Here is a 22,314-nt window from a genome sequence, read left to right on the forward strand (position 1 = left end):
CACCTAGCGGACCTTATAAATTTAATATAAGTCATGTTACTTACAGTAGTAGAGTTACCTAAAGCAAAGCAAGGCGGCCTGATGAAGTGAGGTAGGTTTTATATCACTATTTTTTGATGTCCCATATTTTGATGACCTTTCAAGGTAATATCACCTCATCTGAAGCCACTATCTTCATTCAGTCAGTCAAGGAACATTTCCTGGTTCTTATTTTTATTGACAAGAGGCAGTAGGAATGGATAGAGAACTGGCTTAGGATAGTCAGGAGCAATGGGGTTCAAGTTCACCCCTAAATCAGACTGGCAGTGGGAGTAGACAAGTCTCTTAGGTGTAATTTTGCAACCACTTGGTGGGAGGAGTTAGTTCATCCAAAGTCCCTTATAACAATGAAAGGATGGGTCTGACCCTGAGATTGATTTTCTAATTTTGTATTACTTTTTATATTTGAAAATACCCCTCTTTCTTTCCCCTAATCAGTGAGTTCTCCTTTATAACAAAGATTTTAAGACAAACAAAAAAAGAAGGGGCAACCAAGCGACCTGAGTTTGAATCCAGACTCAGATATGTACTAGCTGGATGACCTTGGGCAAGTCACTTAAACCTGTTTGCCTCATTTCCTCATCTGTAAAATGAGCTGGAGAAGGAAGTGGCAAGCCACTCCAGTACCTTGGCCAAGAAAACCCCAAATGCAGAGTTGCACACAACTGAAAACGACTAAACAATACAAAAGAAAAAAAATACAAAACAGTTCAGCAACAGCATCTGATAGTACATACAGTATTTCATAACCTTAAGCCTCCATCTGTTCAGAGAGTGGAGTGAGGTTCACTTGCCCCGCATCAAGCTACCAATGATAATTTATTTAATGTTTACAGTGTCAGGCTTTATACTAGACAAAACTAAATTGCCCCTGTTCTCAAGATTCTTACCCTCACCTGGGAAACGGGCTATGCACAGAAAAGTAAATACATAAATGGGGGTGGAGGCACTAATTCCCAGAGAATCAAATGACTCCCTGCAAGATATGGCATTTGAACCAAGTTTCACAAAAATCCAATTCTGATTCTGGTCTTTATCCTCGACTTCTGTTAGTGGAAATCCTCCAATTCAATTAGCCATCTTCAGAATCTTTCCAGCTTTTATTAGAATTTTGTACATTGATATTCCTAAAGCCTTAGTAAACAGGTCTTCCCTGCTATAAAGCTTAGCCTAAAGACCTTAAAAAAAACAAAACAAAAAAAAACTTAAAAGACCTAAAAATCCAAAAACATTTAGTCAAGCTGCTACTGCTTATTTTAGCTGATGCAACTATCTAGATATGGTATGTGTAAATTATTAGCTTCAATATTTCCCTCAAATAGCTAATGAACTGATTTTTCTTTTTCCTATTCCAGTTTTGAAGAGATCTGGCACGATGTAGATTCTGTTCTCATACACACTTCTGGGACATGTAGCAAGACTTGATTTACTGTTTCTTTTTGCCATTCAAAAAAATGAAATCAGTGACTTCAAGTTTGCCTTTAGACCTCTTTTTAAAAATTGAAGTTTTACAGTTGTTTCATGTATTAAATATATACAAATTGAAGAACAGAAGCCAATTGAAGAAATTTTATAAGCATAGCTTATAATTATAGGAGGTATGAAGAGTGACTATTTTAGAGCATTAAAAGAAAATTGGATCCCGATGTAGGATTGGCATAACTTTTTAAAAAAAAGTTTTGATGGATTTTGTTTTTACATCAATGACTTTTTTTCCTATCTTATCCACCCAGTTTGAAACCACAGGTATATTAATAGATTTATATATGAGTGAAATGATATGTAACCAGTGCAATTTGTTCCAGCAAAATCACAATTTTTATTTAATTCATTATTTATCCTCTATTGTGTATCCTGATTGATAAAAGGCACCAGGCCCTATAGGATCTCCTCTGACAGTATATACATTTTCCCCTAGGGACTTGCATGATTTTTTAAAAAGTTCCCATGGATTCTCAAATATAAAGGAACCATAATCCATGAAGTGCATAAGAAATATGGATTTCAAAAGATTAAAACCAATTTTCTGGAAGAAGCATTTTGTAGAATGGGATATGTGGAAAAGGGGCAATGTTAGGGGTTGGAAGGGAGGAAGAGGGAAGATAATCCAGAATGATCTTGCCCTTCTTTCATATAAATCATTTTATTGTTAAGGGAAGTATTTCCCCCCCAGGGAATTTGTAACTTTTAATGATTTGCTGAAAATCTCCAGAAATGGGGCCCCAGAAATATCTGAACATGGATTAAAACATCTTGGAAATGGAGAGCCCCATCTTACGTACCTCTCTGTTCCTATCTAACAATCAAATTAACAATCAGCCCCACCACTTTCAATCCTCGGTTTGGAAGCAACAGGCAAATAATAGATTTATATTTTGTCTGTCTGGATGTGTATGCTCCTATTCTTTTCCTCCAATAATCACATGTACCCAGTGCAAACCTTTCCAGAAAAAACACTTCTACTTATTTTCTGAATCTAGGAGTCCATGTAGTCCAACAGTTTTATAAAAGGCATCTGCCCCTACACCAGGGCTTTTGCTCACTTTTGATTTCACAGCTTAGATAATTCAAAGAGTAATAAGATCTTTTAGAGGTTTTTAAAAATGGAGGAAATTTTGAGAAAGTGGAAACTAGAGTTATTACCTTCATTTCTTAATTACCATGTAGGTTTCTGAAATCGTAAATAATGAGACTAGCCCTATGAATTCTAAAAAACATTTATGAGAGATTTGAAAAGCTAGAGTAAAACAAATAAACTAACCACCACAAACTGAAAAATCACTAACTGCTCTGGTAGAGGTAATAAACTACAGCAGAGATGTCAAATATGTGGCCAACAGCCTGAACATATTTAAAATATAATAGAGAAATATTTAAGAAAACAAAAATTCAGTAGAACACAGATAATATTAACATGTGGCTTAAGTTAATATGTAGTCAGCAGGGATGCAAATAGTTTTGTAGCCCACATTTCTATTTGAGTTTGACAATCATGTTTTTTTATAGCAATGTTATTAACCTAATACTATTTGCAAGGTTCTATAAGGTGGATGCTGTCATATCTAAAGTTAATTATCTCTTAAGCAGTCCTCAGCTGACCAATTGTCATATAAACCAAAGATTTCTGGGTCAGGAATGTGCTGATAGATATTTAAAAACCAGCTCTCCAGAAAGAGAAATATGTCCCAAATACATTTTAAATGTTTTCTCTATCACTTTTAAGTCTAGACAGTCAAAAGAACAGTAAATCAAACCCCGAGTTCCAAAGGGTAAATGGTCACCTTGAAAATTTAACCGTCAGTGGTGAGCAGGTTGGCGCTCGCTCAGCACACCACTGCCTCTGCCTGAGTGTTTTCATGAAGTCATTCAGAGCTAAGGCTGTGGCAATACTTGATTGGTCATTTTAAACACTGTTCTTGAAGCATGTGTTCTCATAGTTCAAACTATGCTTGTAGGAGGAGCAGCAGAGTGGGGCTGGGCAGGGAGGCTGAGAGAATTCCCAATGTTAAACATCATGGACAATCAAGGAAAATGCCTGGTTAGAATTCCCTCACTGGCTAAAATGAGTATTTGAATGCTAAGTACAGCAGCAGCACAATGAGTAAATATGTGTCGACTACTACAAGATGGCTTAATGTATTTATTTAACACAGTTACATAGTGATAAAAGTTATTGACAGTAGTTTTATAATAAGAGATTTTGGAATTTTTCCTTAGGGAAAATTGCTATTTTACTTAAAAACTTAAAAAGTTTCCAGAAGAAATTAATCCTTGGCTATAAAAGTTAATTTGCAACATTTGACATCTTACTATAAGCACTAGAGTGATGCTCTATTTAAATTCTCTCCCCCCCCCCCCCAAACCCCACCCCCAACAATGGCTCACTTCTTTTCATATGTGAGTTGTTGTTTTTTAATTTATGTCTTCAGAAGTTTTCTTCTTCCATCTCCTTTCAGGTCTTCTTCCCTTCCTACCAAAAACATTTTGATTTTTGTCTGGATGTAAGATTTCATTGGTGTGGGAACTAATTCCCTCTGCTGATACAGACTAACAACTCACCTGTTGTCTAGTCTTACAGTTGCCTAATCTACTGGGAGATGATATAATCAAGAACACAGACAGAGTTGGAAGGGGCCTCGGAGGCCACATAGGCCATACCCCTTCCTTCCCGTATAAGAAGACTGAAGCTCCAAAAGGGTGGCCAAGGTTACATGGGTTATTAAATAGAAGAGGTGTGATGTGTTAAAAGTGTAATAATGAACAGTGGGTCTGAGAGGCCTGGAGCCCACTCTTACTGCCAACAAGAAGCATCTAGATGTCACTGTAAAATGCCACCCTTTAGGTGAGATTCAATAGAGAGAATATGAGGATTCAATAGGAGAAACGTCTGGGGAGAAGCAAATAAAGCTGACAAGACAATCAGGAGATTGAACTATGAGGACTAATCGAAAAGATTAGAGTTTTTTAGTTTGGAAAAGATGACTACTAAGAGGAAGACAAAACTGAAGTTCATAAAATCATGTACAACAAGAATATAAATTCACTAACTTGATTAAATGATAATGAAAATGAGGGGCCACCCTTTGAACACTGAGTGAACCAAGTTTAGAACAAATAAAAGTACTCTGCCAAATATCTAATTGTGTAAGACAGGTACAATTAATGCTGATAAGTAACTGAACTTTACCTTGCAAAAAAAAAATCTCATAACCAATCTGGGTGAGTTCAATTTTTCTTTAGTAGATTTAAAAAAAAAAAAATAGGCTAGAGGATCTAAGGTACACTGGTCTAAGTTCAGAGCTTTCCAACATTTTATTAACATTTGACCAAGACACCTCTGTCTTAAAGGCTGAAATTATTTTACTTTGGGTTAAAAATCCATAAACTATTCAGAAGAAAACACTGGCGTTTATCCTTCTGGTTCTATGCTTGATTTAAATGAACAGGAGTTGCCTATAAGTTAACTAGAGACATGATGATACTTAGCAAGAACTATCCACCCATGCCCCACCACACCCTATTAAAAAAGCATCCAGTCTCTAATACTTCTTATGTTTATTAAGGTGGGCAAATAGGGATGATATTTCCATATCTAAACATTTACTGATGTTTCTCAGTGTAGTTTAGATTTTACATCATCCTTTCATTATCAAATTAGATTAGGCACTTGGTTTGTATTTTATTTCTAATGTAAGAACCCAAATTTATCTCTATATTATTAGCAAAATAAAGTTCTCAATGAGTAGATTTTGAGAATGTAACACAGATGATTTCAAATCTTAATAATCTGTTCCCCAAAATTACAACCACTCATTTAGTTTCTAATGAAACTGACAAAAAAAAAATTTAAAAAGAAAAAAGACCCGTTTGGAAGCATTATATTGTTAGGTTAAGAAATCCTTGAAAGAGTTACAAGTCATGATAACTGAATAGCTCAAAACACTCATGAGGCTTACTTAGGAGCTATTTAACGAAAGCACACAATTATAGATGACTTCATATCAGTGCACTGAAATGGTGTTGTCTGGCATGTGACTCCCACAGATCCTTCAGGGACTTTCTAGTCCTCTTATTTGGGGTAAGCCTCCACAATCATGGCATGGCCCTGAAAAGAAGAAAGAAATATTATCAAATAATAGTAATAATTGTTATGACCATTATTATCCCTTATATGATCAACAATCACACATTATAAACAGTCAGTATTTTTACAGAATCTCTATGTTGGGCACTGGGCTAAGCACTTTACAAATATTACTTCATTTGCTCCACACAATAATCTTGGAAGGTAGATGCTGTCATCCTCATTTTATAACTAAGGAAACTTGAGGTAGGCAGACATTGCAGAGATTATGGGACTTGCCCAGGGTAAAAAGTGGGATTTGAACTCAGATCTTCCCTATTCCAGCTCTGGTATTCTATCCACTGAGCCACCTGGCTGCCAATGAAGGCTGCGAAGGGAAAAAAGATCTGGCCAATATGCTAGAGTGTCTCTATTTGACTAGCTACAAACATTTCTGTCTCTCGGGGTATTCAGGATGATGGTGCATGGAATCTTGCAGTTAGTCCAAATGTAGCAGCAGGGTCACATTCTGGTGACCATGAGGACCTGAGGTCCCTGCCAATTCTAGAGCTGTGACCCTACGGCTCTAGAGGATTGACCAAAGATTAGTCACTGAGACTGCTCTGTGGTTTTAAGTAAGCTTCTGCTTAACGTTCTCAAGAAAAGAAACCTTGTGGATATTGCAGTAAAAACCTGAAAGCTTTTGGTCAGCAATTCAGAGCTCAAAGAAGCAGACAGACCTGAGAGTCCATTGCTATCTGCTAAATCCTCTATTCACTTCTCAGTGATTCCCTAGCCTACTCTCTATCCTCTCTAAGTCCCCAAAGATTTGAAGCAGAAGGATTTACCTCCTAGTTCACAGGGGAGGCAGAAATATGAGGCCCTTCATTTTGTTTTCCCTCCTTTATACCTCCAAGCATCTGGGTTCTTTGGATAGTTTCTTTTTTCTTTTTTTATATTTTATTTTATTTAATAGCCTTTTATTTACAGGTTATATGTATGGGTAACTTTACAGCATTAACAATTGCCAAACCTCTTGTTCCAATTTTTCACCTCTTACCCTCCACCCCCTCCCGCAGATGGCAGGATGAACAGTAGATGTTAAATATATTTAAATATAAATTAGATACACAATAAGTATACATGACCAAACCGTTATTTTGCTGTACAAAAAGAATCAGACTCTGAAATATTGTACAATTAGCTTGTGAGGGAAATCAAAAATGCAGGTGGGCATAAATATGAGGACTAGAATTCAATGTAATGGTTTTGATGTCATCTCCCGAGTTCTTTTTCGGGCGTAGCTGGTTCAGTTCATTACTGCTCCATTGGAAATGATTTGGTTGATCTCATTGCTGAGGATGGCCAGGTCCATCAGAACTGGTCATCATATAGTATTGTTGAAGTATATAATGATCTCCTGGTCCTGCTCATTTCACTCAGCATCAGTTCATGTAAGTCTCTCCAGGCCTTTCTGAAATCATCCTGTTGGTCATTTCTTACAGAACAATAATATTCCATAATATTCATATACCACAATTTATTCAGCCATTCTCCAACTGATGGGCATCCACTAAGTTTCCAGTTTCTAGCCACTACAAAGAGGGCTGCCACAAACATTCGTGCACATACAGGTCCCTTTCCCTTCTTTATAATCTCTTTGGGATATAAGCCCAGTAGTAACACTGCTGGATCAAAGGGTATGCACAGTGTGATTAACTTTTTGAGCATAGTTCCAAACTACTCTCCAGAATGGTTGGATTCGCTCACAACTCCACCAACAATGCTGGATAGTTTCTTAATACACATCAGCTCTCCTATCAAAGAAGAAGCATCCCTCTTGCTTTCTAAGGCAAATTAATCTTCCAGTTCTGCTGTTCCCACCACCTCTTCCTGAAGAAGAATTCCTGAATCCCAAAGATTCCTTGAATTTTTCCCATATTAAAGGCTTCTCCTCTACTTTCAAGCATGAAAAGGTGACCATCTCCCAAAACCTGGCCAAAGAAAAACACTGCCACTGAAAGTCCTCTGCTTGACCTACTGCCACCAGCCTATTTGTCTTTTCTATTCCTTACTAAAATTTTTAGACTGAAAACCTATGCCTATAATCTTCACCTTTTGACCCATTTCTTAATACTAAAATCTGGCTTTTGACATTGTCACTCTATGAAAATAATTGGCTTTTGACATCAATACAAGATTCAGAAGCTTTTCCTCAGGTCTCATTTTCAGTAATCCATATTCAGAATCTGACATAACTGATTATTCTTTCTCTGGAAAATCTCTCCTTTGGACTCATTATCATCTACTCACCTGGCTCTGGGTTCCTATCTTTTCAACTATTCTGTCTTTCTTTACCTCTTTCCACTTCCTAAAATGTGGACACTTCTCAAATCATAATTATTAGCTTTCTTTGGTCTTTATATTCTCAGGGACAATTTGGTTCAAATATTTTCTCAATGCACATTCCCAAATCTGTATCTCATCATGCACAGTACTTCCTCATAGTAGGCACTCCATAAATAATGAATAAATATTTCTAGCCCTGGACCTGTTTCCTAAGCTTTAGTTGCTCACCTCCAAATCCCTACTGAACATTTCCATATGGATATGCCATCACCTAAAACTTAAAAATGTAAATCAAATTCTCTATCTTCTAATAGGTTTCCTATATTAAATTTTAACACTATACAAGTCCTTTTTCTCCCTTGACATTCATGTGCAATCACTACCAAATGCTGTCCAAATTTCTTTATCAGCCTTTCTCACTTGGCCTTTCTTTTAAATCCCCAATGATAATATCCCAAGTCGAGGCTTTTGATTACATTTTTTGCAACAAACCACCTGGTTTCTCTGCTCTCAGATTCTCCCCTTTCCAATATATTCTATATACTGTTGTTGGATTAATGTAACCAAAGCACCCCTTTCTTCATGATATGCTGTTCAAAAGCCTTCAATGATTCCCTAATATCTATCAGGAAAAGTTTGCACTTCTTAGTCTGAGACTGTAAGGCTCTACACCATTTGGCCTTGCCTACCCATCCTTTAACCTTATTTCTGTCTTCTCCCTAACACAAATTCTCTTTTCCAAATGAAGGTTGCTTAGTATATCCATCCAACATGCCACATACTATTCTCATCTCTAGACCTTTTCTCACATAATTCCCTTTTTTCTCTTCCACCTTGCCCAGATGAAATTTATCCACCCTTTGATGCCCAGATTATGTTCCACCTTCTTAAATAAGCCTGCCTGGAACCCTACAGCACATACTACACTTCTTTAATCCTCTTTTGATTCTCCTACAGCACATACCTGTACCACTTTTTCTGCCCTTACTTGTATGATCTGTAACGTTATTTAAATTTTCATATGCATATATAACTTGTCTTTCTAACTATATAGTAAGATTCTTGAAGAAAAGAATCACATATTCTATTATATCTTTTGACAGCTCTAAACATATATTATCTGGAGTGTTCTTTACAAAGAATTGTTGTTCTGTCCCCACACTTTCCTTTGGTAGTACTGGTGATGAAAAATGCAGAGTGATATAACTGTCATTGTTTTGAAATGGAAGTTATAATCATTAGAAAAATACTAAGTTCAGAGCTGGAAGACCTGGGTCTGAATTCCTATTTGCTACTACCTACTACTTCGGTAACCTTGGACAAGCTTAGCCTTTTTAGGTCTCAGTTTCTTCATTTGCACAAGGGGATATTGTCACTATTTATTGCAAATGGCCTATTGTAGGAAAGTGTTTTACAAAACTTTAAATCATGTGTGTGTGTGTGGGTATATGTATAAGTTGATTTTTTTTAGGTGAAATTATACAGGTTTGAAGACCTTTTTAATCATGTCATTTGTTCCCAACTCAGCTGTATATCAGCAATTTTCCCTCTTTCAGAATCATTAGGAACATAAACTAAATGCTTTTATAATTATACTTCCTTATTTTATATATATATATATATTTATCATATATCATATTATATTATTTTATTATGATTTATTATATTTTTATTTATTATATATAATAAACATTATAATTTATATTATTTTAAATACATATATATGTGTATATATATATATATATATATATATATATATATATATATATATATATATATATAAATAAAAATATACTTCCTTAGTTTAATTCACCATTCAAAAAGAACAGGCATTTGCTGCAGAAAAGAAAATAACAAGATCTTTTCACACCAGTGAGAAAACATGGACTCCAAGTAGCCTTTCTTTTTGGTTCTGTTACCATAATAAAGTCCTAGCCATCTCTGCAGTGACTTTGTAAAAGTAAGGCAGGAAATATGTCAGAACAAAACAATTTTCTCTAGTTACATACTCAATAACAAATTAGTCAGAGGTAAATTAATTCTCTAGTTAGGCAATTAAGGTACAGTTCAATTCTCCAGAAAAATGCTACTTTTTCTGAAGCAGTTTTATGAACAAGGCACCTTTCTTAGGAATAGCTAACAAGATAAGGATTAGTTTTATGAGGAAAGAAAAGACAAAAATAGTTTCTTCCACCACTAAGTTGCCTGAGTTTACTGAGAACAAAGCCTTCCAAAATGTTTGTAATTAAAACGAGATGCTATTAGCAAGAAATTAACCACTCTCAAAAAATTGTTTTTCCTTTCAGTTCCTTTTTGATACAATAAAGTGAATTTTAAAAGACGCCTATGCTGCTGGTGTAACTTACCTGTCCTCCAGCTGCACAGGCAGCAACTAATCCATATTGACCACCATCTTTCCTTAATCTGTTGGCAGCAGCCATGACCAGACGACAACCAGTAGCGCCAAAGGGATGTCCAAGGGACAGGGATCCACCCCAGGTATTAAACTTCTCCAAAGGAGGTGCACCAATCTGTTGTCCATAGAAATAAAAGGACAAGAATAATGTTAGGCAGATTTAGAGAATGGGCTTGGACAGGCTTATAGCAATAGGAAAGTCTAGCATTTGTGGAACCCAAGAGGGTTCGTCATTTGGCAGTGACGTCAGTGTGGGGGAAAGAGGACTGACCTTGATCCCCTAGAGTTTGGACCCTGTCTATCACCTACTCTCTATCTGCACGAGTTTGGATAACTCTCTTAGCTTCTCAGTTTCCTCATCTGTAAATGAGATTAGATGAGGTAACCTCTAAGATATTCTAACTTTAGATTTATGCATGATCTTATTATATAAAGCAACAACTTCCTAGGGTAGCCCATCAAGCTAATCAAAGTGGTCAAATACCTTTCATCAGTAAAAACAGAAAAAAGCAAAACATGACAAATGTGATTTTTTGCTTTTGCTGAAGAATTCGAATGTTTTTTTTATAAATATGAAGCCCTTGAAAAAACATTTAAATTAACAGAAAATTTCTCTTTGAATAGACATTTGCAAGTAATTCTACTCTGATGTTCACATACATCAGGAATTCAAACACATGTTTAATTTCAAAACTTACCTTTGATTTCCTACCCATGTAGTTTTGTGCAAACCAATCTGAATCCATCGCTTTGAAGTTAGCCAAAATCTGACCCTAGGAAGGAAAATAATTTAGCAAGGAATAGTTTTTTTTTTAATGTTATATAACTGACATCACAAAGAAATAATTTTAGGGCACAAAATGAATGTTTAATGACTTTTTTCATTCTAAGCAAGCTAAGATCCATAGGCTCATCTAATTCCATCTCCCTTAAAAGCAAAAATATGGGACTGGGGGACAGGGACTCATGCTAGCACTTCTAGCTAGCATTTTTGTATAATCTTATTTCTTTAAAAAGACTTACTGAGAAAGCTTCATGAAATTCAAAGACATCAATATCTTTCAGTGTTAAGCCTGCTTTTTCTAGCACTTTCGGAGTAGCATATGTTGGCCTGAAAAGAAAAAGATAAACACCTCAACTTGAAAGGCAGGTTAGTATGGAGAGAAAACAGTGGGCAGAGTCAGAAAGATGCAAGTTCAAATCCTACCTGAGATACTTACTAGCTTTGTAACTATGGACAAGTAGCTTCATTTTTCTGTGTCTTGTCTCATCTGTAAAATGAGGTTGGACTTTCTGGTCTATAAGTCCTTTTTGGTCTGTATCATAATCCTATTTTCCCAGACTGATTACACATCAATTCTCCTCACATAAGCTATGTTCTGGTCAAATTGAGGTTTTGCTGTTACCTAATATAGGACAGTCCTCTCCTGCCTCCAAACCTTTGCTCAGGGTGTTCCCTAAACTCGGAATTGCTCTTCTTTGCTCTTGTCTCCTGGGATTTCTAGTTCTCTTCAAAACTTAGCTCAAATGCCACATCCTATGGGAAGTCTGTTCTGCTTCTCTAATTGTTGGTGCTCTACTCTCCACAACTGTTAATTTTATATATTTTTATTATATGTGTGTATCCTAAGTCCTTTTTACCTAATTAATTTTGTATTTATTCTAAACCCACTGATCTGTGAACATGCTATATGCTCTCCTCCTCCACTCTCCCCATAGTTGATTGTTAACCCTCTGAAGGCAGAGATTTTCTCACTTTTGTAATTGTAACCTCAGAGTTTAGTGGAGCTGCCCATGGCTATTCCTTGGTAGATTTTTGCTGATCAATTCTTTTTTTTTTTTTTTTAATCTAACTTCGATCATCTATTATCTGATAAATGGGAAATCTTTGATGGCCAGAATCTACTTCGCATGACATCCTCTCAAATGTTATGCTGAGATTTCCATTAGGTATTACATTTATCTTCTTCTTTCTGCCCCACCCTAATACCTAAGCTTACCAATCAGATCCCTGAAGGTGCAAGGAGAAAATGTGAACATTTCCACTACTGTGCTTGTTGCAAACCCAAACTGTACATTTTATAGTCAGGATGGTACAAACATTAAGTTTAAGAAGTTCCCCTAATTACTAATGGTTGTAAAGGGTCACATGTCAGCTCTCTTCCTCCTCTACATCACCCTGCCCTGAATAACCCAAACAACCAGACTTTTACTGACCATTTGGTATCCAATGAGGGTAAAACCATCCTTGCTCTTTCCTTCCACTACTTTCTGCTCTCCCTTATCTTTCCTAAACTAATAAGTCCTAATGAAGTATTTCCTCTCTCCCAATCTGCATGTGCCCCCTTTCTGCAACATTTAGTTTGAGAGCATTGCCCTCAAGGCCCCAAATCCCTGGGTTCATTGGTAGAGGCAGAGGCAGGGCACAGAGCAAGGTCTTCCTGCCTTGGGGAACAACCCTCTTTCTGCCACCCCCTGATGCTCTCCTCTTCTTTTTCTGGGTTAGCTAATTCCAACTCAGGACAAGTTTCTCCTGTGTCTATCTACATTTCTTTAGCCTGAATGCTTCTCTTTCACTTTCTTTTTTCTATTCTTGCATGGGCTCCCAGGACGGGTATTTCCTTCACCTTGGTCTGTTTTGCTTCAGAGCCCCAAATCACCTAAGTTATGGCTCTTCAGTCTCAGAAAATGGTTAGTAAAGACAAGCTGTAAATTTAAAAATTAAATGAGATGGGGAAGCTAGGTGGCTCAGTGGATAGAGCGCCAGCCCTGAAGTCAGGAGGACCTGAGTTCAAATCTGAATTCAGACACTTAACACTTCCTAGCTGTGTGACCCTGGACAAGTCACTTAACCCTAATTGCTTCAGCAAAAACAAAAAAAACAAAAAAACAAAAAACTTGAAGAGTGTCCTGATATCTCCAGCTGAGTCTCCTTTTCATATAATTAGGCTCATTTTTCCTCTAGTACCACCCTTTTATATATATATACTTTATCAGTTATATCAAATTTGTTTTAATCATTTATTTTGTTTAATGAATTATAAAGATATTTCGTTGGAAATGTCAAACACTTTGCTCTATAAATTGAAAATTCCTCCTATATTCACCTGGCAATCTAACCATCACTTATAACTTTGTTTCTACTAAAAAATGTAGATTCTAGTCCTGGGTTCATTATTGAGCCTTAGGCTAAGTACTATATGTATCTTCCTTGAACTTCAACTTTTTCATCTATCAAATGAAAATTAAAGATCCCAGCTACCTCACAAAGATCAAAGGAGCTGATAACATAAGTGAAAAAGTAGTATAAATTATCAAGTACTATGCACATAAATACTGTGAGAGCAAGAGTGTAAGACTGTGACCTTAAGTATTATGGTTAATGTAAACATCAAACAGCTCCCCCTTTCCTCCTCTCTTCACCCCTTTTCCTTCCCCCTTCTCTCCCACGCAGGAAAGCATGAACTTGAGATAAATACAATTCCATGTGAGGGAGAAGCTTATACCAAGCCTCTGGGAGGGAAGGGTACCAGAAAAGTTCTCATATACAAAGTGAATTGTGTATTAAGCTTTAAAGAAAATGAAACATTCTAAAAGGCAAAGCGAGGAGGGAACGCATTCCCATTGTGGGGGACAACATGCACCAAAGTGGAGAGAAAGGAGAGGAAATTCCTCAGGTGAGGAGCAGCAAGTCAGTTTGGGCTTGTAGTAGACTACAAGGATGTGAATGGGGATGAGGCACACAGCTTAGAGCCGGATGGGGAGGGGTTTTAGATGCTCCACAGAGGAGTTCTATTTGATTCTGGAGACATGGGGAGCCACGAAGGTTCTTTAACCAGGCTGAGGGGTGGGGGTTGGTCTGGAGGACCTATAGCTGGCAGTGATATAGAGAAGGGAGACTGTAGATGAGGAGACCAATGAGGAGGCTACTGCAATAAGTCAGTGGAGGTGAGGAGGATGTGCACTAGGCTAGTGAGAGAAAAGAGAATCAAGAAACGCTGCATTTATGAGATAACTGATAAAATTAGTGTACAAATGGGTCATTTCTTGAACTTAAAATTTGTGAAATCTGGCCATGTTAAACATTCCTAAACAAATCCAAAGGCAATGTTACCACTTACCCTAGTAAAAGTTGATCTTTTGGATCTTGAGACACATACACAAAATCCCTAGGCAGAAAAACATTGCATTTAGTCCCAGTAATAAAAAAATGAAATAGTAGATGATTCAATTTAACATTTCACTTTACCTTAAGTATGCCTTTGGTTTATAACCAAGGGCCAAAGCTTTTTCTTCTGACATAATCAGCATTGCTGAAGCTCCATCTGTCTGGAATAGCAACCAAAAAGACAGTGCAATTCTTGGTCTCAGTGATTAAGTGATTAAGGTCACCTAAATGGGTTCTCTAACTCTGTTGTTTATCCTCTTTCTAAATTGGGGAAATAATTCATATTGTATCTCTCAAATACTGAGAACTAGTTTATTTTCTGGATAGTGCTATGACCATTCCACTTGATAACTTATCTAGTTTCATCCACCACTAAATTACAACTTAAGAACATTTTATGACCTTTTATCTGGGAGTTGGGTTAACAAAGAACAAAGTATATACAAAAAATTTCATTTCATCCATTAAAGACTTTTTAAAAAGCATGCCTTGTTCCATATATCAGAATCAAAGCTTTGTGTTTTTGACACAGAATATCAGGAATTTTATAACTCAGCTCACAGCAGTATTCCCCCAGTAGCTGAACCTTTTCTACATATCTTGGGATCTTTCTTTGAAACCGTTCTTTGTTCCTGTGTCTTCATAGCACCTTCCTTCTCACTTCTAGGCACTGCAGTGGTAGGAAGCCATGATAATGGAGGCAGTAAAATGAGAAGTAAGTTGTGAACAGGAAGCAGAGGCTATCATATGCAGGGGTGCCTCTTGCAGATAGCCCTAACTTTTTAACCTGACATTAAATGACATCAAGATACCAAAATGCCTACCTAAATGCGCTTCTTGTTGCACTTCAAATAAAATAGCTAAAAGAATTCAAATCGAAATGTTGCTCCATCATAAATTCTTCAAAAGTCAGACTATGATGTTCTGGATCACATTTTTATATCTCACTGTTATAGTTCTTTGAGTTAAATTTAGTCAAATTACCATAAATTTAAAAGAATAGGCCATACTCTTTTGCCACACTATATTTTTGTTATATCAAATACTCCTTCAAATAAGCAGGCCATTAGCTAGGAAATGACAATTTTTTGGAGCTAGATGTTCACTGTATATTGAAACTTTCAAACTGAGCTCCTTATTTGTGTGCAGTTTTACACAATATCCCAACCACCACGCTACTTCATAGGCCTGGAAATTATATCTTGAATATCCCTGCTATGCTTTGTATTTGAAATCGTCCACACATGCAAATATAACCTTTTGTCTTTCCTATATATTAATATTTAACTACATCATCTCTAAGAGCATTTTGCAACCAGTGTGTTCATCAGTGAGTATATGTGCTTACTATAAGAAATATAAGGCTTTTTTGAGGGCAGGAGTCTATCATTTACCTTTCTCTCTTCCTTAGCACTCAGCAGGTACTCAAAATGAGAAAGCTGGCATAGAGAACATTAATCAGGATCAATGTGGATCTCTTTGATTTGAGGCTACTTTGAATTGGGAGACCACACTATCACAGATTGAAGGTAGAAAATGTCCCAGATCATTGGCTAAAGGCCATGAGGGACCTTTTTAAAGGCTGTCTAGTCTAATTGACTCATTTTACAAATGAAGAAATAGAGAAATGAAATCATAAGGTCATGTATACTTATTGTGTATCTAAGTTATATTTTAATATATTTAACATCTACTGGTCATCCTGCCATTTAGGGGAGGGGGTGGGGGGGTGGGGTAAGAGGTGAAAAATTGGAACAAGAGGTTTGGCAATTGTTAATGCTGTAAAGTTACCCATGTATATATATCCTGTAAATTAAAGGCTATTAAATTTAAAAAAAAAAAAAAAAAAAAAATGAAATCATAAGGTCAAAGAGAGTCAGAATTTGAACTCAGGTCTTCAAAAAAAATAAGCACTGTATACTACACTATCTCCTTACTAGGAAATGGGGTTCCCTTGCTTATTAGATTAGAGATACGGTGGGAATTTAATGCCCACTAAGCAGAGAAGAAAATAAGGAAGGGTTTTAGGAGAGGGTAAAATTGTCAAAGTTAATCAGTGGAGGAAAGCCCAGTGACTCAGAATAAAAGGGGCTACCTTGGGTAGGCCCCAGCAGGTGGCACCAAGAAAAGGAGTCCTTTGTAAGGATAAAAATCAAAAAGCAGAGAAAATTAGATTGTTGTAGTGATGACTTAGGCTGCTCTATCTATGGCTACAAATTCTAATAGGGAAAGAGCAATTAGTTCTGGATAAATTTCTGGCCCCTGGACCTATCTACCTATATCTACCTATCCAACTTTTCATAGATAATCTCTGGCAGAAGAGTTTTCGATGGGGTTTGGAACCTAAGAGCATGACAAATAATACGTCGTGGGCAAGAAGGGCAGAATATGTTTCCACGTTTTCAGGTACAGTAGAAGGGAATTCTGGAGTTGAGAAGGACTAAGTATTCTTTGACCCAGGGAAATTCTATTTGGGATCATTCTTTGAACTAACGAATGTTTTTATGGACTCCTCTCTACTTTCCTACAACTTTTGGAGCTGCTGAGGCAGCACTTCTTTCTTAAAACTGGCTCCCTTTCTATAATAGTTTTGGGGGCTTATGGGACCTGAATCTCTGAGAGTAAAACTTCTATTATGCAGCAAATGAGTATAAAACTGTAAATAAGTCTGAATCAGTTATACTTCCAATGAACAGCTTATTACAAATTAGCTAAAATGAAAATCATGATAACCAAACTTGAAGACTGAAATAAAAATTTAAGTGATATTTAGTGATTCTAAAAATACATGACTTAAAAAAGGTTAAGCTACTCCCTAGTTTCTTCCACCAAAATGGAGAAATGCGAGTTAAATGAGTATAGTGAGGCAGAATCAGTGTGTCACACCATTATGTCCTAAGGAATATTATTTAATGGATCAGTGTCAGTCTAGAGCTCTGTGCACTTTTTATTTTTTTTAAATATTCTGATAACTTTATCCCAATATAATTTGTTTCCTTAGTAATCGAGGTTTTTTATGCATTTTAAAAACAATATTCTTATATAGATAATGGTGCTAATATCAAATTGCAGAAGTTGTTGATTGATTCCATATTGTAGAACATTTTCAGTAGTGATGATGAGATAAATGTTTAATAAGTAAATGCCATAAAATAAGAGGATAGCTAATATGGCGAGTAGCAATTAGGATTCAAAGTAACCTCACTCTAGGGTGTTATAATGGACTGCAAATAAAAATATAACATTTTTAACAGGGATGGATGCACTCAAGTGGAGAGAGGGTTCTTAACTTTTGTTGTGTCACAGATCATTCTGACAGACTGCTAAAACTGATGGATCCCTTCTGAGAATAATGTTTTTAAATGAATAAAATAAAAAACTTAGGATTATAAAGGAAATCAATTATATTGAAATATTTACCAAAATATTTTTCAAAACCAATTTCACTAACCTCTGATTAAGATTCCCTGATTTTGTATTACTATGGCATAGTAAATAACAGACCTAGACTTGATGTTGCATACCTCAAATTTTACTTCTGACACTTACTAGCTATGGAACCTTGGGCAAAAATTTAGCTTTTTTGTGCCTCAGATAATTCCTTTAAATAAGATATGGTTGTTGAGCCATCCACTTCAGGAGAATGCATTCCCACAGCAAAAGTCCCTCACACTGATGCAGTTATAGATACCCATCAAATATATGTATTCATATAATACCCTTGCTGAACACTGGTTCAAAAAAAAAAAAAAATCAATGACCTTAGAGAGGCTTGACCTAAAGGAGTTTTTGTTATGTGACAAGAATGTATCAGATGTTAAATTCACTAATGCATTCAACCTTTATTACTAGTGCCCACTTGAAAGGAAGAAATTGTTGCACTGACTCTAGAACACTGTGTCTAGTTCTAGATATTATTTATTAGGAAGACTATTAACAAATTGGTGTATGTTCAGAGGAAGGCAATCAAGAAAGCTAAATCTGAAAATTACCTCATATGAAAATGTGCTGAAGAAGGCTGGGACATTTAACTTGAAAAAGAAAAGTCTTAAAAAGGCCATGATCAACAACATCAAAAATAAGAATGGCTGTCGCAATGAAGTTAGAGCAAATCCATTTTGTGTTTCGCTAAAGGAAAAAATTAGAGTTAAGGGATGGAAACTGCAAGGAAAGCAAATTCTGGCTTCCACCTCAGAGTTTCTATCTTTCAGTAATTATGTTATCTTGATAATGACCTCTACTAGGTCTATATTTTGGATAGTGCTACTTTGTTAAGCATTCACTATGTGAGAAGCAGATAGGCACATTTCAGGCCCACTTGAGATGCCTACCAGGCAAAAAGTGCAAGAAATGTCAACAACAAAAATATGTCTTGTGTTTACCAGAAAAGAGGAGTTAGCAGCTGTGACTGTGCCATACGGTTTAACGAATGCAGGTTTCAGTTTTGCCATTTGTTCCAAAGAGGAAGGACGAATGCCATTATCTTTGGTAACTGTATCTTTTCCTATTGAAAAAAAAAAGCATTTTTAACTTGAAGAAATGGAATAAAATGCCATTTTATAGAAAAGAGAGCTTTAAAAAAATCACAAAAAACATGAAATTTAGGCCAGGCTGAGCCAATTAACAAGAGGATTTTTTTTTTTTGGAAGATCTAAAGAAAGAACCTATTTTAAATAAAAAGAAAATAAAACATCAGGATGTTTGTGGGGAAACCTAAAGGAATAAAGAAATATCCCATCATGTAAATCAGCAATCTATAAAAAGAGGGCATGTATCTGCTGTACAAATAAATAGCTAACAATTTATATAGCACTTACTATGTGCCAGGCACTGTTAAACATTTTATAAGTATTATCTAACCTCATCCAATATATAGCTGCTGTCCTTAACCCCTTTCACAAATAAATAAACTATGACAAAGAGAGGTTAAGTGACTTGTTCAGGTTCACATAGCCAGTTACAGTCCAATGCTGAATTTGAACTCGGGCCTTCCTGACTCAGATCTGGCATTCTATCCACTGGGACAGACAGACTCTTGGCCTATAATGACACCTTATATTTAATGTAAGTGCTTTCAAACACTTGCTTTATCTCCAGAACCCTGTAAAATCAGTGGGATGAGAATTATTATTCCCATTTTTCAGTGCAGGGGTTAAATACTTTGACTAACAACATAAAGAGAATTTTGACAGAGTCGAAATTCAAATTCTGGTTTTCCAAATCCAAGACTGGACTCATTCCATTACACTACCTCGAGGAGGAGAAGCACTGTAAATCTGGAGAGGACCAACTAATAATACATTCTTATAATCCCCAAATCACAGAAAAAGACTGGAATGAAATAGTTGGAACTCTTCATGTTTTAAGATACCAAGACTAGGAATTTCAGGTAAGACAAATATTTGATGTACTTCAGAAGAAGGGGTTTGTGGGACTCTGCAGCTAGTTCTCATGCGGCATTCTTCCATAAGGGAAAAGGCAAGTTATGTTTACCTGGAACTTTGAAGGCGATGACATCAGTGAGCAGCCCTTGCTCCTGGGCTTGCTTGGCTAGACTGTGAGAACGAAGGGCATATTCATCTTGCTCTGCGCGGGAAACAGAGAACGCAGCAGCCAGTCGGTCAGCAGAATGGCCCATTGTCTCACTGGTTGAGAATTCAGCCACAGCAGGGAGCTGAGAAGAGAAGAACGACGAGAGTCAGGAATGCTGATGACCATCTGACAGCAGCCACAAGTCCCAAAACATAACTTTTGCTTATTCTCTTTGGAAAAACTGCAACCAAAAAGTTTTGTTGGTTGTGTTTTATAACTGAAGAAACAGAAAGCTCTCTGAAAACCACAGAATACATATTTTAGAATTTCTTTGACAATCCAAACCAGGACCCTGAACTTTAAATAAAGGTCCTTGGCATCTACTTTTTTTTTTTCTTTCTTTTTTTTAACACGTTAAACTAAAAAAGTTTTCACTGTGGCCAACAAGATCTTCTTTCATGAATGTTTAACACATGCAAAGTCCAACCTTTACATTACTTAAATGAAACTTACTTGATAATCAGAGATCTCTCCAGAGAAGTTAAAATCTTACCTCTGGTGCCAAGAAATTCAGCCTGAATTTAGAAGCTACAGACAGTCGCTGACCCAGAGTCTTAGCTTTGTTAAGCTCAAGCATCAGTTTCCTCATCTTCCTAGAATGTCGAATCGGGACATCCGACATTAACTCCACACCACCTGCCACAACCACATCATACTGGCCAGAAGCAATCAAACCAAAACCTGTAGGAGAAGGTTAATAATGAGAATGACACAAGTTTCTTATTTATAATATATCATGGTATATTTAAATTATTATCATTTTTAATCTGAACCTAAAAACCACATAATATGAACATTTCCAAATATAAGGCATAACAGAAAAAAGAACATGAAAACTGTTAACCATTATGTACTGTTTGATTTTCCTTTTAAATATATAATAAATGCAGCATGAATCTTTCAAAGCTCTCCTACTTGCCTGTGTTTCCTTCTATTTTTTCCTGTGCATTTGAAAAAATGGCTTTAGTTCTTGATTTTGAAGTCTAGAGTTTTCCCATTTATGCACCCTGACAAGTATGGTTTTCTCCTAGGCCTATTCCATTCATGTGTCATTCCTTACTTGTGTGCCCTCTTAGCTTATGGATTTGTCTTATTCCTTACCTCCCTTTTTACAGGGCCTGAGTAAACTAGCATATTTGACTGCCCTGATTTCTCCCAGGTTTAGTTGTTATCTACCTGTCTCTTTCTCTCTCAATTAAAGCTTTTTATTTTCAAAACATGCACAGATAATTTTCAGCATTCATCCTTGCAAAACTTTGTGTTCCAAATTTTTTCCCCACCCCTTCCTCCACTCCCTCTCTTAGAAGGCAAGTAATTCAATATGTTAAAACATGTGTAATTCTTCTTACATATTTACACAATTATCATGCTACAAAATAAAAATCAGATCAAAAAAAAAAATGAGAAAGAGAATAAAATGAAGCAAACAACAATAAAAAAGTGAAAATACTATGTTGTGATCCACACTCAGTTCCCACAGTCCTCTCTCTAGGTGCAAATAGCTCTCTTTATCACAAGGCCATTGGAACTGGCCTGAATCATCTCATTGTAGAAAAGAGTCACGGGCATTTATCTAACTGTCTCACTGTGCATCAGCCAAGCTAAGATATTCCTTATATTTTCTCCAGAATTAAAGAAATGGTGGCACTGTGATTAGTGATTAGAGACCAAAAATGTTTTAGTAAATATTTCCTTATTTCTCAGTCTCCTTATTTACCTCTCCAAAAGACCCTGGGAATCTTAAAACAGGTCAATGTCTGCCAACATAATGCCACTGAGCTTGTGATGAAGTGTATTTTTGCTTCTTCTCCTTCACTCAGAAGAGCCTCAGCAGTAGTAATATCCATAGACCTTAAGCCTCCTTACCATGTAAACACATTTTGTCGATATTCATAAAATCTTGGCTCTTGACAAGATATGTTCACTTTATCATCAAATACTAATTTGATTTGTACTATATTCAAGAATGATGGTTGGCTGGGATACAACCAAATCACTATTTACTTGGAAAGTCATGTAGCTCACTAATCTTATCATTTTCTCTGAAGTTCCATCCTCATTTAGGAAATTCTGAGAACTTTTGAAAAGCATTATTAATCACCAACAACACAACTGTTCAGAAAGCCTATATCAAAGAAAAGCCATTTTTCATTTATTTCAAAAATGCTCTTGGAATGATCTGGTTAA

At 36.2% G+C, this 22,314-nt stretch overlaps 1 protein-coding gene across 3 annotated transcripts in view; it reads right to left on the reverse strand.

Annotated features, from left to right (window-relative positions):
- Positions 1-3,665: 3,665 nt before the first annotated feature.
- HADHB (hydroxyacyl-CoA dehydrogenase trifunctional multienzyme complex subunit beta) overlaps positions 3,666-22,314 on the reverse strand; it is a 53,583-nt gene continuing 34,934 nt past the window's right edge. For all 3 annotated transcript variants that reach the window (XM_031951418.1, XM_031951417.1, XM_031951419.1), the window contains 9 exons: positions 20,621-20,808; positions 20,029-20,209; positions 18,918-19,039; positions 14,617-14,696; positions 14,489-14,536; positions 11,391-11,478; positions 11,066-11,140; positions 10,318-10,482; positions 3,666-5,644 (listed from right to left, as the gene is read on the reverse strand). In XM_031951418.1, coding sequence (XP_031807278.1) covers positions 5,609-5,644; positions 10,318-10,482; positions 11,066-11,140; positions 11,391-11,478; positions 14,489-14,536; positions 14,617-14,696; positions 18,918-19,039; positions 20,029-20,209; positions 20,621-20,808 — 983 coding nt within the window. In that variant the 3' untranslated portion in view covers positions 3,666-5,608. The remainder of the gene's footprint in view (positions 5,645-10,317; positions 10,483-11,065; positions 11,141-11,390; positions 11,479-14,488; positions 14,537-14,616; positions 14,697-18,917; positions 19,040-20,028; positions 20,210-20,620; positions 20,809-22,314) is intronic.

This window comes from Sarcophilus harrisii, chromosome 2, assembly GCF_902635505.1.
Source record: "Sarcophilus harrisii chromosome 2, mSarHar1.11, whole genome shotgun sequence".
Classification (NCBI taxonomy): domain Eukaryota; kingdom Metazoa; phylum Chordata; class Mammalia; order Dasyuromorphia; family Dasyuridae; genus Sarcophilus; species Sarcophilus harrisii.